Below are 12889 nucleotides of genomic sequence, written 5' to 3'. Positions count from 1 at the left end.
GGAACTTCAGTTTCACTTCCTAATAGGAGCTGTGTACCTATATAACAATCCTATAGCACCTAGTTTTGCAAAAGCTGTCATAGTTTTCTGAGTCAGTGACTAAGTTATTTCTGAGTTATTTCACAAATGAGGATCTTCTCTGTCATGTGCTATATTCCCTTGTGTATAGGTTGTGGTGTGTGAAATCTGTTTTGGGTCTCATGCAAGCTGAAGCTCATGCTATGCTGGGCCAGAGATCAAAGTAGATGACATCAATTATTTTATTTATGTACCGGTATTTAAAATATTTTACCCACCTTTCTCCTTAAAAAGGACCCAGTGCAGCTTATATCATTGAAAGAAAATATTTAAATATTTTCTTTCTTTGCCATCTTCTTTTCCCTTCCCCTTCTATAGTATCTTTCTCCCCAATTGCAATATGATGTATGTCAGACTGACTTTGAAGAGTGTTCAGAAACTTTAGCTGGTTTAGAATACTGTAGCCAGATTGTGGAATGGCACTGGTTACAGGAAGCACATAGCACATATTCTTACTACAACAGCTTCACTGGCTGCCAGTCTGTTTTTGGATCCAATTCAAAGTGCTGGTTACTCTATATGGCTTGAGTGCAGGTAGACTGTAACACCTCATATAAGCCTTCTTGGCTTTTAATATCTTCTGGGGAGGCTCTTTTCTCGGTTTCAACACCTTCTCAAGCTTATTTGGTGAGGGCATGTGGCTTTGTAATATGCTTCTCCATGAAGCCGAGTTGCCCCTCTTCCTTCCTGTTGTCAAACAGAGACTTTTATTTTCAGGCAGGCTTTTATGTGGCGTGTGTCTCCCAAAAATGCTATTTTTGTTGACTTTAGATATTTTTGTTGACTTTAGAGATCTTAAAATATTTTTAAAATAGTTTTTAAATATGATTTTATTATTGATAAGTGTTTAATTGTTTTTTAGTAGTTTTTAATGACATTTTAAAATCTGTGATTATTGTATAGTTTTAATTGTTGTGAGCTGTTAGGTTCCCTGTGGGGAGAAAGACAGCATATAAATAAGATAGATAGGTAGACAGATAGATATAGATAGATTGCATTTGCAGAAGCTGAGCTTCTGACTTGCAAAAAGCTTTTGGTATTAGGCCAAAGGACACATAGATCAGAGTGGGCTTCATACAGCCTTAGGGGCACACGTTTCTTACTCCTGAGTTAGCAGATCATGCCACAGCACTTCTAACAGATACATGTAGACCAGTGGTTCACAACCCTAGGACTCCAGATGTTCTTGGACTACAACTCCCAGAAGCCTTCACCATCACCTCTGCTGGCCAGGATTTCTGGGAGTTGAAGTCCAAGAATATCTGGAGGCCCAAGGTTGGGGACCATTGATGTAGACAATTGTGATAGTATTAAGTCTTAAGTGTTTTTGGAGACAGGGAAGATGTAATGTAGGTTTTATTAAAGAAGCAGATAAACGTTCTGCAAGATACGGTGAATCATAGCCACACAAGGCGAGACCTACCTGAAAAGGAGCAGCACTGCCTGAGGGAAAGTCTGGAAGTTGTTGTTCCGATTGATGTCAGTGGTGTCATCCAGGGCAATTTTACCAAACACCTGGTAGAAAAAAGCAGCTTATAAGGTTATGCTTCACACAGTCTATCACACTGGTACTCTGATGAAAGACATCTCCGTCATCCACATTGGAATAGTTAAGATACTCAAGCTCAGTTTTAATATCTTCTCAGTTTCATGAATGTATGTGACTACTTTTCTAATAGTTTAATTTAACTGAATTAACCTTTCTTCTTTAAAGCCAACTCCAAAGCTATTGAAGCTCAGTGGAGTTCAAAATCCATGTATAACTCTTATGTCCCTCAAAATGTAACTACAAAGTATAAACAGCTGATTCTCTCTCTCTCTCACTGTACACACAAACAACAGTTCTCTCCATCAGGTTTCTCTTCCATAGCATTGACAAATCTTTCCATATGTGTAATGAGCCTTAAAGGTCCTTATGATCCCCTGATCTAGAGGCTGAATTAGAGACGTTGTGATGGTGGACAAGCAGACCATTTTTACACCTTCAGTATTTTTTTAAAATATATTTTTATTTATCTAAGAATAGGATAGGGAATACAAAAGGTGAAAGGGAGTGGAAGGAAAAGGAAAGGGTTAGGGAGGATAGGAGAATGCAAAATACGCAATCATCCAATCAAGTCATATTACAAAAACAAATCCACTTTCAGCTTTCTTTGTGTGTGTAATTCAATTGCCCTCCAGCTATCCACTTACAGCTTTATTTTAGTTTAAATCTATGTTACTCCAACACTGTCTGAGAACCATAGCCATTTGTGTAATAAATTCCGTCCTTCAATTTCCTTTTGAATTGGGCAGTTATTAATCACATCTAAATAATTACCCATTTCTGTCTCATTCCATACTTTCTCAATAGACTCCTCTTGTTTCAGTGACTCTGCTTTCTTCCAATTTTTGGAAGGGGAGAATGAATCCAAAACAACAATCCAATTTTCAGTATCACATTTTCTGACTATAGTAATAGAATAAATCACTGGATAGCTCTTTACCCCATCTATATTGCTTGATATCTTACTCAATATGGGCTGTTCTGGAGTTAATACAGTTTTACTTGACTGTTGTTTAGCATCTGATGACCTCTCTTTCATCTGATTTCCTATCTGATTAAAACGTTCATTTATTTGCTGGAATCCTGGTATTATTACACCTTCAGTATTGAACTCATAGGGTTTGGGGTTGCCAAGGGCACAGTATATATTGAATATTTATTTATTGAATATTGTTTACTTATTTGTTGTTAAAATCTAAGATTTGTGTCTTAATTATCCTGTTTTCTCAAAAGAAAAAAGATTCCGTTGCTTGAACCATCAATGCATTATTGGTTGTCAGAAGGTGTGCCATTCAGGGATATAAGTAGGGGAATCATCTTACATGGGACAACTGACAATATCTCATGTCTTCGGTGAGATTTTTTTCCTTTCATTTTCTCAGGCCATGTCCAAAGCCTGCTGAATCTTTGGCTCAGCTCTGCATATGCATCCTGCTGACTTTAATCGCTGCTACCATCCCCTTTTCATGTGTACCATCCCCTTTACCATGCTTCTTAAGGTAAAGGTTCCCCTTGACATTTAGTCCAGTTGTGTCTGACTCTAGGGGGCGGTGCTCATCCCCGTCTCCAAGCCGTAGAGCCAGCGTTTGTCCGAAGACAATCTTCCGTGGTCATGCGGCCAGTGTGACTAGACACAGAATGCCATGACCTTCCCATTGAGGTAGTACCTATTTATCGACTCGCATTTTTACATGCTTTTGAATGGCTAGGTTGGCAGGAGCTGGGACAAGTGACGGGAGCTCACTCCGTCGCATGGATTTGATCTTACAACGGCTGGTCTTCCGACCTTGCAGCCCAGAGGCTTCAGATCAGGAAAATAGCTTTTAAAAAGAAGCTCTTCAAAGTTTGTTACCTTAGGAGCCCTCTGGAATTCACCAGGCTCAAACTTTCTGGCCCAGTGGTTAGTTAGCAATGACAGCCACAGCTGTTCTGAGGGGGCACCAAGAGTTTACTATTGCAGGAGAACAGATTAACTATTTTGAGGCATATTTTCCATCTTACAAAACAAGATTATGAGGCTACATGTAGAGATTTTATTCATCCTTTTAAAGTCTCCGTAAAACAGAAAAAAATGTGGGTAAAAATTAAGGTAAAACCAGCATTTTACTTAAATTGCACTGCAATTTAATTAAATTAAATTTACTTAAATTGCACTGCAGATTGCACGTTTTAGTGTTGAAGGAGACACAAAAAGAGATTCCTCCTGAGTACACTTGTAGAACTTGGTGGAACCTTCAAAGGAACACCTTCATCTATCACTATCAGTTGTTTATTCCCGCTTGATAACATAAGGGGGAGAAGCTTCAACACTGTGAAGCCTTGATATTTTGAAAGACAGCTGGGATTCTTCTCCTTCATCTCTTACCTGGACAACTCTTATGCCATTGGCAGTTCTTGTGCATCCAAAATGAACAACTCATCATAACATATTGAGATTTTGACTTCTTTTTAAAAAAATCATACACTGATTAAGTTCTAGTATTTTTCTTAAATCCTTTGTATTATGAGGAATACTCCTATATTCCCATCCACTTATGAACAGCTGAGGAAACAAATTTTGCAGAAAGTACTTCATTCTGTTACCACTACATGCCCTCAAAATACATTGGTGTTATTTGCCTTTTGCAATGTACTCTCTCTCTCTCTCTCTCTCGTACACTAACGAGTTGCATTACTTGCTACAGTGTTTGTTACACTGGACATTAGATGTGGCGTGGCTGGGATATATGTAACCTGTGCTGAGCATTGTTGCTTGCCTTGACTAAAGAATCTAACCATCTTGTGCATCATTCAGAGCAAAATGACATGTGTAATCTACATCTGCTAGAGGAGACAGAGCATTATTTTGTTCTAGTCTACCTTTTGATGGCCACACTCCTCGGCCAACAGCTACTCTCAATATTGCCAGAACTTTGTTAAAAGTTAAAAATGTAAAAAGCCCTAATCTTCTGTAGTTAAGATAGGCAAAACACCCACTGCTCTGAAATAAAGTAAAATAAAATAAAAGTAAAAGTAAATAAGGTATTTGCTGCATTAAAAAAGTGACAACTTTGGCAGTCATGAACTGTTGTGGTTTATGTATCTGGCTGTGGACCCAGAGGTTTGGAGTTCAATTCACCATTATGTCTCCTTGACAGGGTCTGGACTTGACCCATAGGGTCTCTTGCAGCACTGCAGTTCTATTATTATTATATTACTGTACATTGCAAGAAAATAAAACAAAACTCAGCAACACGTTGTTATGCCTATATTACCTGAGACATATAATGCTTCTGCATGTTGCTTCCAAGTTATGTTTCTTATTCTTGCATATTCTGAAAATACATCTTTTTCTAGCAGAACACTAAAACATACCCTAAAACTGTATTCACTTAAAAGGTGTGCCACAGCTATCAAGCACTGGGAAACACTGACTGAATTGGTGGAATATAGGTTGATAAAAATGCCATTTTTTGTTCTTCCACCAATTTGTGTGTATTGATACTGCTAATATAAATACAGTACTTAATTTCTATAGGCACAATTATTTCAACATACAGTATCTGTATTGCCACCTCACTATTTTTCTGCAGGTCTTAAAAAAGATTCTTTTCCTACTAGTTTCTTAATAGATTTCTTTGGATGAGAAACCAATTTTCCTCAGAAGTCACCTACCTGCATCCCAATCACAGCATAGATGAAAAACAGCATCACTATCAAGAGAGCCACATAGGGGAGGGCCTGAAGGAAGAAAAGATGATGATGTATCACTCCGTAAAACACCTTGTTAAGCCCTAGGATAGTCCTTGACATCCTGACATAACTGAAAGAACCTTAGAGGAAGAGACAATGACCAAAAATAGCTTTGCTTTTTGAGTGTGCAACACAGCATGTGTGAATGTATTTATACTTACTTCTTTTTTAAAAAAACCATACACTGATTAGGTTCTAGTATTTTTCTTAAACCCTTTACTTGACTGTTGTTTAGCATCTGATGACCTCTCTTTCATCTGATTTACTTAAACAGAAATGCATAGTATATATTTATGCTTTATTTGAGTCATTCACATAGGGTGACATCCAAAAAGGAAACTTTGAGAAAGGAAATATTAGCAGTAGTTGTCCTGTTGGATAGTGCATATAGTGCGGTAGTTAGAATACTGGACTAACATTGGGAAAACCCAAGTTCAAATTCTCATGTAGCCATTCAGTTCATGAGATATATTTGCATCAGCTGATTTTCTTCCCTCATCCTGTGTCTCATCCTGACCCTCACCATCACTTTCATAATGTTTATCCTTCCTGAGTATTATAAGTTAAAATGAGGATGGGGGAACAACCATGTACATGGCCTTTTGTGCCTTGGAAAAGGAAAAAAGGAAGAGGAGGAAGAGAACCATTTATACTGCCCTAAGATTAACTGGAGGAAAGGTGGATATAAATGTAGCAAACAAATAAATGTGTAGTTAAAAGTAGTGATTCTCCTATTCTAATATTGCTAATCAGCATAACTTTTATTTATGGGAAGCTGGAATCTATGCTTCCACTCCTTCTCAGACATGTGCATTTCTGTTCTGGACATGACAACATGTCAAAAAAAAATATGGAAGCACTTGTGCATCTGATTTTTAATTCTGTGTATTATGCACAATCTGAGTAGCATGGAATTGTTGTAATTGATTCATTTGTCCAGTAGGTGCCTCTACAGATCTTTTTTCTTTTTTCTTTGGAACACCAACTCTAGAAGATCATATAACACAATACCATCTCAATTATTTATTATTTATTATTTCAACTTGCCTATTGTTTCCTTAGTCCAGATTTAGTGCAGAGCAGTTTACAAACATCAATCATCATTAAAATAAAAAAACCCCACAAAATTACAGTATAAATAAATACAATAAAACTTTGTCACTAGCTAAAAACCTGTATTTAAATAGAACCGACAAATTTAAAACCGATTTGGGCATCGCAGATCAATGGTTAAAAGCAATAATAAAAGGAAGTTTTATACGATTCTCTTTTTATTAGTTTCCTAAAAACTGAGAGGGATGACATCTGATGAACCTCTATAGGAAGCTTATTCCAGAGAGAAGGCACCATGACTGAGAAAGCTTAGTTCCTGGTGCTAGCTCTTTTGGCCTCCTTGGATGTAAATTTTTAATATCAAGGACTGTGAGGAGTGGGTGCGACAAGTAGTTGTCCTGTGGGAGAGACGTTCCAGTAAGTATCAAGATAAGAGGTGGGCTCCCGTTCCCTGGCTCCTCAGGCAGGTGCTCACTCAGGGACAGTGTTTTGGGCTTCCCTGCCCAGCTCCTTCCTCTGAGTGGGCATCTGCTAGAGGGAAGCCTACGGAACACTTGTGTGTCCAAAGAACAAACCATTACGAACCTTAGTTCATGCCCATCTCTAATCAAAATCCTAAACTGTTAAGGGCTGTATAGGTCATTATCAGTATTTTGAATTGGGCACAGAAACTACCAAAGCAGGCATATATACTGAGAACAGCTCATTGTTGGCAAGTCTCAGCATAACTAGTTGCACAGAAAAAATCAGTTGTAATTAATTTCTTTTCTGACGAATGGAGGTACAACTGAGGGTATAGCGAAATGGGAAGCAACTCTGCCCCAAATGAGCATGGCTGGTCACAGTTGGTGCTGCAGACCAGGGATCATCACAGTTCACATCTCCACTGCACTGCAAAGCCACATCTTTGAATATTGCTTTGTTAAGAAAGAAATCCTTATCAGGTCTTGCTTTGTATGATTATTTTTCTGACATTAACATCTGTGTTAGCAAATGCAATGCATGAAGTGGTGTATGATAATGATTATATGTTGTAAAGTTGAGTTTGACTTATGACAAGCCTCTCAGGATTTTCTAGGTGTAAAATACTCAGAAGTGGTTTACCAGTCCCTCCTTCTGGTGGCACTCTGGGACTATGCAACTTGTCAAGACAACACAAGTGGTAGAGCATGTTACTCCACCAGGCACATACTTCAAGTGATCTTGGCTGGTCCCCCTTCTTGGAAGGCACAGCGGGAATGTGAACTCCTGACTCTTCTTTCCGCAGTCAGATATTTCAATTGCCTGGCCTGCATCAGCTTGGAGTGATGCTCACACTAGGTAATATCAACAAGCTCATTTGACCAAAACAAAGAAAATCCACCGAGCTCTTTACTGATCTAATAGTGTGATTACATAGCAAGAAAAATGCAAATGGACCCACTGTGAAGCTGTACTTGGGAATTTGGGCTTCCCTGGGTTAATTTGCTTCTACCAACCACACTAGATCCAGCAGAGAGGGGAGAAAATCAGCCTTATCTGCAGCTTGGTGTTTTAATCTTCTGCTCTCCACACCTGGTGCCTGGTTCTGCTTTCCCTCCTCTTCTCTTTGTTTGTTTTTCCTTTCTTTTAAACGCTTCCTGTACTACTGTTAGAGCAGTTGGCTGATCAAAGGAACAAATATTGAGTTGCAGTCAGCAGAAATACTGGAAAAGGCTTTTTCTTCAGCCTTGTTTCAGCTTCTTAAGGTAGCTCTGCTTTGCTCTTACTGTCTAGATTTGCAGGAGGTGCAGTTAGAGTACTTCCTTAAAATATCCCCCAGCACTAGATTAGTAAGCCTTTAAAAGAAAGGAAGAAAGAAAGAAAGGGAAAAGAAGGGAAGAAAGCAGTCCCAGGCACCATGCTGGGAAGGAGAAGATTCAAATGGCAGCCTGTTTCCCCTGCTACCCTGCCTTTCTCAGTACTTCTGGAGAGACTGGAATGGTATGAAACAGAATAGCTGCAAACACTTTGAAATCTGCTCAAGCAATCACACTTTTAAAACCAATGAGAAGGCATTTGATTAAAAAAAAAGAGAAGCCCCAGAAGCAGAGAAGAAAAATATGGATTTGTGGAGGAAGACTCTGGACTCATTTGCTTTGAGTTTACATCATGTTGTCAATGGAAAATAATGTGAATCAAACTGCCCCAATCCTGGAGCATTTCCCACATCCCCTGCACAAGTGGTCCCTAACTTTTTTAACAGCAAGGACTGGTTTAGTTGAAGACCATTCTCCCAAGGACTGGGGGGGGGGTACTTGTTATGCAGGAGGTTATTAGAGGATAGCTTTGAATCGAGCTCATTACATGTATTGTGCCAGGACAAATGAGCAGCTAGCAGGAGGAGGATTAAACATCCTTCAGTCTGGAGAGATTGTGGTAATGTGCTCTGAATAGAGGACTTGGAACAGTCCTCTATTCAGGGTGGCTGAGAAGGCCAATTCAAGAGTGACAATCCCTTCTTTGCAGTCAAATACAAATACAATCTTTCCCCGTCCAGTTCCCTGGTTTTGCTGGTTTGGGGACTGCCTCTTTGCCTCAGCCTGCTGAACAAGGGTCTCTTCAAATTGGAAGAGGCCATGCTGCACCGCCTGTCTCCACGCTGAACGCTCAGATGTCAAGGTTTCCCATCTGCTGAGGTCCATTCCAAGACCTTCAGATCCTGCTTGCAGATAGCCTTGTATCACAGCTGTGGTCTCCCTCTGGGGCGATTTCCCTGCACTAATTCTCCATACAGGAGATTTTTTGAGGAGGAGAGCTGCAATTGAAGTTCCGCCTCCTGTTAGATCAGCGCAAGCTTCTATTAGATTCTAATGCCACAGGCATAGCTAATCTAGCAGCAGCAGGAGGGGAGCGGGGAGCGAAGCTCTGCCTCCTGTTAGATCAGAACCTAATAGGAGTGCGCTGACAGGAAGCAGAGTTTCGCTCGCTGCTCACCTCCTGCTCGCCGCTCATCTATCCCGGCGACCCGGTCCTTCCAAGGCCACGGACTGGTACTGGTACATGGACCAGGGGTTGAGGACCCATGCCCTCCACCACCGTCCCTCATCCAATTTGCTCTGCTCTGGTATACCTGTGCATGGAAACAACTCCCAAAATGGAGAGCCATACAAGAATAAATACGTAATGCTAAAGCAGGGAGTACAACTGACAGAAGTATCTGTATTCTTCCAAGTCAAAGCCCTACGAGTAGAAATGAAAGAATACCTGGAAAGACTTGATGAAGGTCCACAGCAGTGTGCGGATGCCCTCTCCTCGACTCAAAAGCTTCACCAGGCGCATCACACGAAAGAGTCGGAAAAAGGTGATTGAGATGCGAGAATTTTCTTCAGCGTTCTGGAACCCATTGGTATAGAGGGCAGTAATAACAACAGTAGATGAAGAACACAGATTTTGGGACACACAAAATGCTACTTCAAAGGAAGAGTTCACTGCACTGTTCCCCTGCCATACAGATTTTTTCACTAACCTCTTGCATTCAGATGGATGAATGTACTGTAGATCGAATGTAACTCTTCTAAGACTATGTTGCTATGTCTTTTTCCCCTGCTTCCTCAATTGTATACAGTTCTTCATTTTTAAGTGGCATTATCAACATCTTGTACTGCCTTTCATGTATTTGGTACAAAGCAGGAGGAGGTACAGGTTAAACCTTTAAATACTTCAAACCTTTGAGACAAGCTCAGCTTGGTACAGAAGGACCCTGCACAGACACTGTTTCTTTGCATGATGGTTGCTATTGAGATTACAGCAATCTGCAGCTGTGATGATCTGCCTTGAATGTATAACTTGTCTATAATGAGGTGCATTCCCTATGCATTAGCTGAGCACTGATGTGCAATCTCTTTTCAAGTGTCTCAGTAATTTATACAGGTGCATATACAGCTATGGCATTTTTCTCACAAATATTCTCTTTTGCCAGGAGAAAAAATAATGGCTGTCCACACATAATCTGGTCTTTCTAAGAAAGTTTTTGATCACCATACAAGCATAACCTTGAAAAAAATTTGTTCATGCCCAATGATAATTTAATCCTCAATCCTGTTTAAGGGTATTTGTGAAACTGCCCCAAACTTCAAAAGTGTGGAATTTAACATGCAGTTAAATGAAATCTTACTGCTGAGATTCAGGAACTAAACAACATTGAACTTCTCTTTGCTTTGCTGGTAACTGAGAATCTATGGCAGAAACGGTAGGAGAATGTAGCCCATCAAGGAGGAGACAGCAGTTTTCAACCATAGGCAGCAGCAAAATAGCAAGAAAAAGACAGTGTGACTGATGGCTTAATGGCCAAGGCTTCTCTGAATTTTTTTCCTGACAAAGTGAATGCATGAGTAAATATAATGGGAAGCAGTATAATATTCATGTATATTCTTCAATGAAAACTAATTCTTAAAATGTTTAACCTTTAGTTAAACATTTCTATGAGATAACTTAAATCTTTTGTTTCTTCTCTGAGAAACAGCAGCAGTTCCAAAGTATGCTTCTGAAACATGCATCCCTTTTAGTGAAGCATGAACTGAAAAACAAAAACAAAACAAAAAAAACCAAGCTAAATGTCCCAGGATCCAACAGTCCCAACCATTCCTTGTTTTTTTTGTAGCTTTGAACTAAACATTCATTTGTTTTTACTGACCAAGGATCTAAGAGTCCCGCCATTTCTTGTTTTTTGTAGCTTTGTACTACACATTCATTTGTTCTTACCATCCTTGATAGTTCACATGACCCCTGGGTGTTTCCCACAGCCTGTATAGTGCCTTGATAAAGCAGTTATTTTGACCTGAATGCTACTGTTTAATGATCCCTAGAGTTTCAAGTAACATTTTAAAAAATCTGGCTTCTGCTCTGCTTTGTCCTTAGAATTCAGTTCCCCTATCCAGTTCCCTGTGGGGCCAGTGGCTAATTTGAATATAATCTGTGCTACACTCATCCCAGGACAAGTGTTTCATTAACTTAGATCAGCTAGTGGAATTGACTTATGTGAAAAAACTCAACACCAAGCATGTATATTGAGAAATTATGTTGTCAAAGATGGACCAACAAAAATGCAGAGTTTTAATGTCCTAAAATATTGTGCAGATTGCCTATAAAATATACTATGGAACCATAGCCTGGTGCCATAGTAGGAAATATCACCCTTCTGTTATGTTTCTTCTTCCTTTATTACTGCAAAACCAAATGTTTTATAATCAATAATGAAGAAATACCTGACCAGGAAACAGTGCAGATCACTCCTGCAACACACAAAAATGTATACGAATACCTCAATCTGATCTACTCACCATTGTGCATACCAGGAGAGAACAGAATCCTTAATTTCCTGTTATGAATTTTAAATTAGCACTTCTGGCTTGTTTATAAATTTTGAGACCCAATCAAAGACTACAGTTCCTCTTGTATTTTGCCTCTTTTTTATCAAAATAATTTCCTTCACATAGCACATACAAATAAAAAAGGGGCCATAACCAGAATTTACTTTTGCTTTCATTTAATATTCATTAGGTCTTTATCGTTATATAATTCATCCCTGTCCCTTTTTTCTTTTCTTTTTGCTAGGCTTGCAAAACTTGGTTTTGACCCCTTAAATTGGTTCTGCAGTTGATTTTACAGAAGAACACTTGCGTTGCACCAAGTGAATGAGGGAATGTCAAGTCAACTCACATCCCAAGGGAATACTGTGATGCATCCAGAGTGAAATGCCCACTGCCATAGGCAATGCTGATGGCTCCTTTTGCATGGTGTATCTAGCCTGCAAAATTAGATTTGAAGCAAAGAAAAGGAACACAATCTGAATTTGGGAATAGTGTGAGACAGGAACCAAAGGAAGAAGTGGTATTGTTTTAAAAGTCAATAGTTGCGTCTCACAAACCTTCAGTATTGTCTTTCCTATTAATTAGGGGGCATTTCCAAACCCCTGCAATATTGTAGGAGTGTGAGAACCAGTGCAGTGTAATGAATTGAGTGTTGGACATGATTGAAGATACCTAAGTTCAAATTCCCATGCAGTCATGAAAATCTACTGGGGATAGCAATGGTAAACCACTCCTTGAACATCTCACCTTGAGAAACCTAATAGGTGTTAATTCAGAAAAAAAAACCCTTGATGTTGCTTACTTCCCTTCTTTAGGATGAAGTGAGTACATGTATAGTGGAAGGTTTTTAACAAATGAGGCCCAACTTTTTATATCTTTTCTCTTGTATTCTACTAGTAAGGATCAGTGACTAGGTTGGGAAAGAGCTTTTAGGGTTAAAGCTTTCAAGAAAAATGGTTCCTGACAGCACATAACAGCGTTACTCAACCCAGTGGTTCTAACTACATCCCAGAACTGAAATGGTCAACTATTATAACATGTCCAGTTATATATAATGGCTATTTCTTAGCTGGCAGGCAGGCAGACATGGCTGCTGCACAAGTGGCTCTAGAGCAGCATTGTGGCTTCATAGCAAAATTGTGAACAAAGC

General features: G+C 39.3%; 1 protein-coding gene across 14 annotated transcripts in view; it reads right to left on the bottom strand.

Moving 5' to 3' along the window:
- CACNA1C (calcium voltage-gated channel subunit alpha1 C) overlaps positions 1-12889 on the bottom strand; it is a 658158-nt gene that overhangs the window by 47320 nt on the left and 597949 nt on the right. For all 14 annotated transcript variants that reach the window (XM_078376325.1, XM_078376333.1, XM_078376335.1 and 11 more), the window contains 3 exons: positions 9635-9763; positions 5279-5344; positions 1502-1593 (listed from right to left, as the gene is read on the bottom strand). In XM_078376325.1, coding sequence (XP_078232451.1) covers positions 1502-1593; positions 5279-5344; positions 9635-9763 — 287 coding nt within the window. The remainder of the gene's footprint in view (positions 1-1501; positions 1594-5278; positions 5345-9634; positions 9764-12889) is intronic.

The sequence above is a fragment of the Pogona vitticeps genome, chromosome 5 (genome assembly GCF_051106095.1).
Source record: "Pogona vitticeps strain Pit_001003342236 chromosome 5, PviZW2.1, whole genome shotgun sequence".
Taxonomy (NCBI): domain Eukaryota; kingdom Metazoa; phylum Chordata; class Lepidosauria; order Squamata; family Agamidae; genus Pogona; species Pogona vitticeps.
This window is presented reverse-complemented; position numbering and strand designations above follow the sequence as displayed.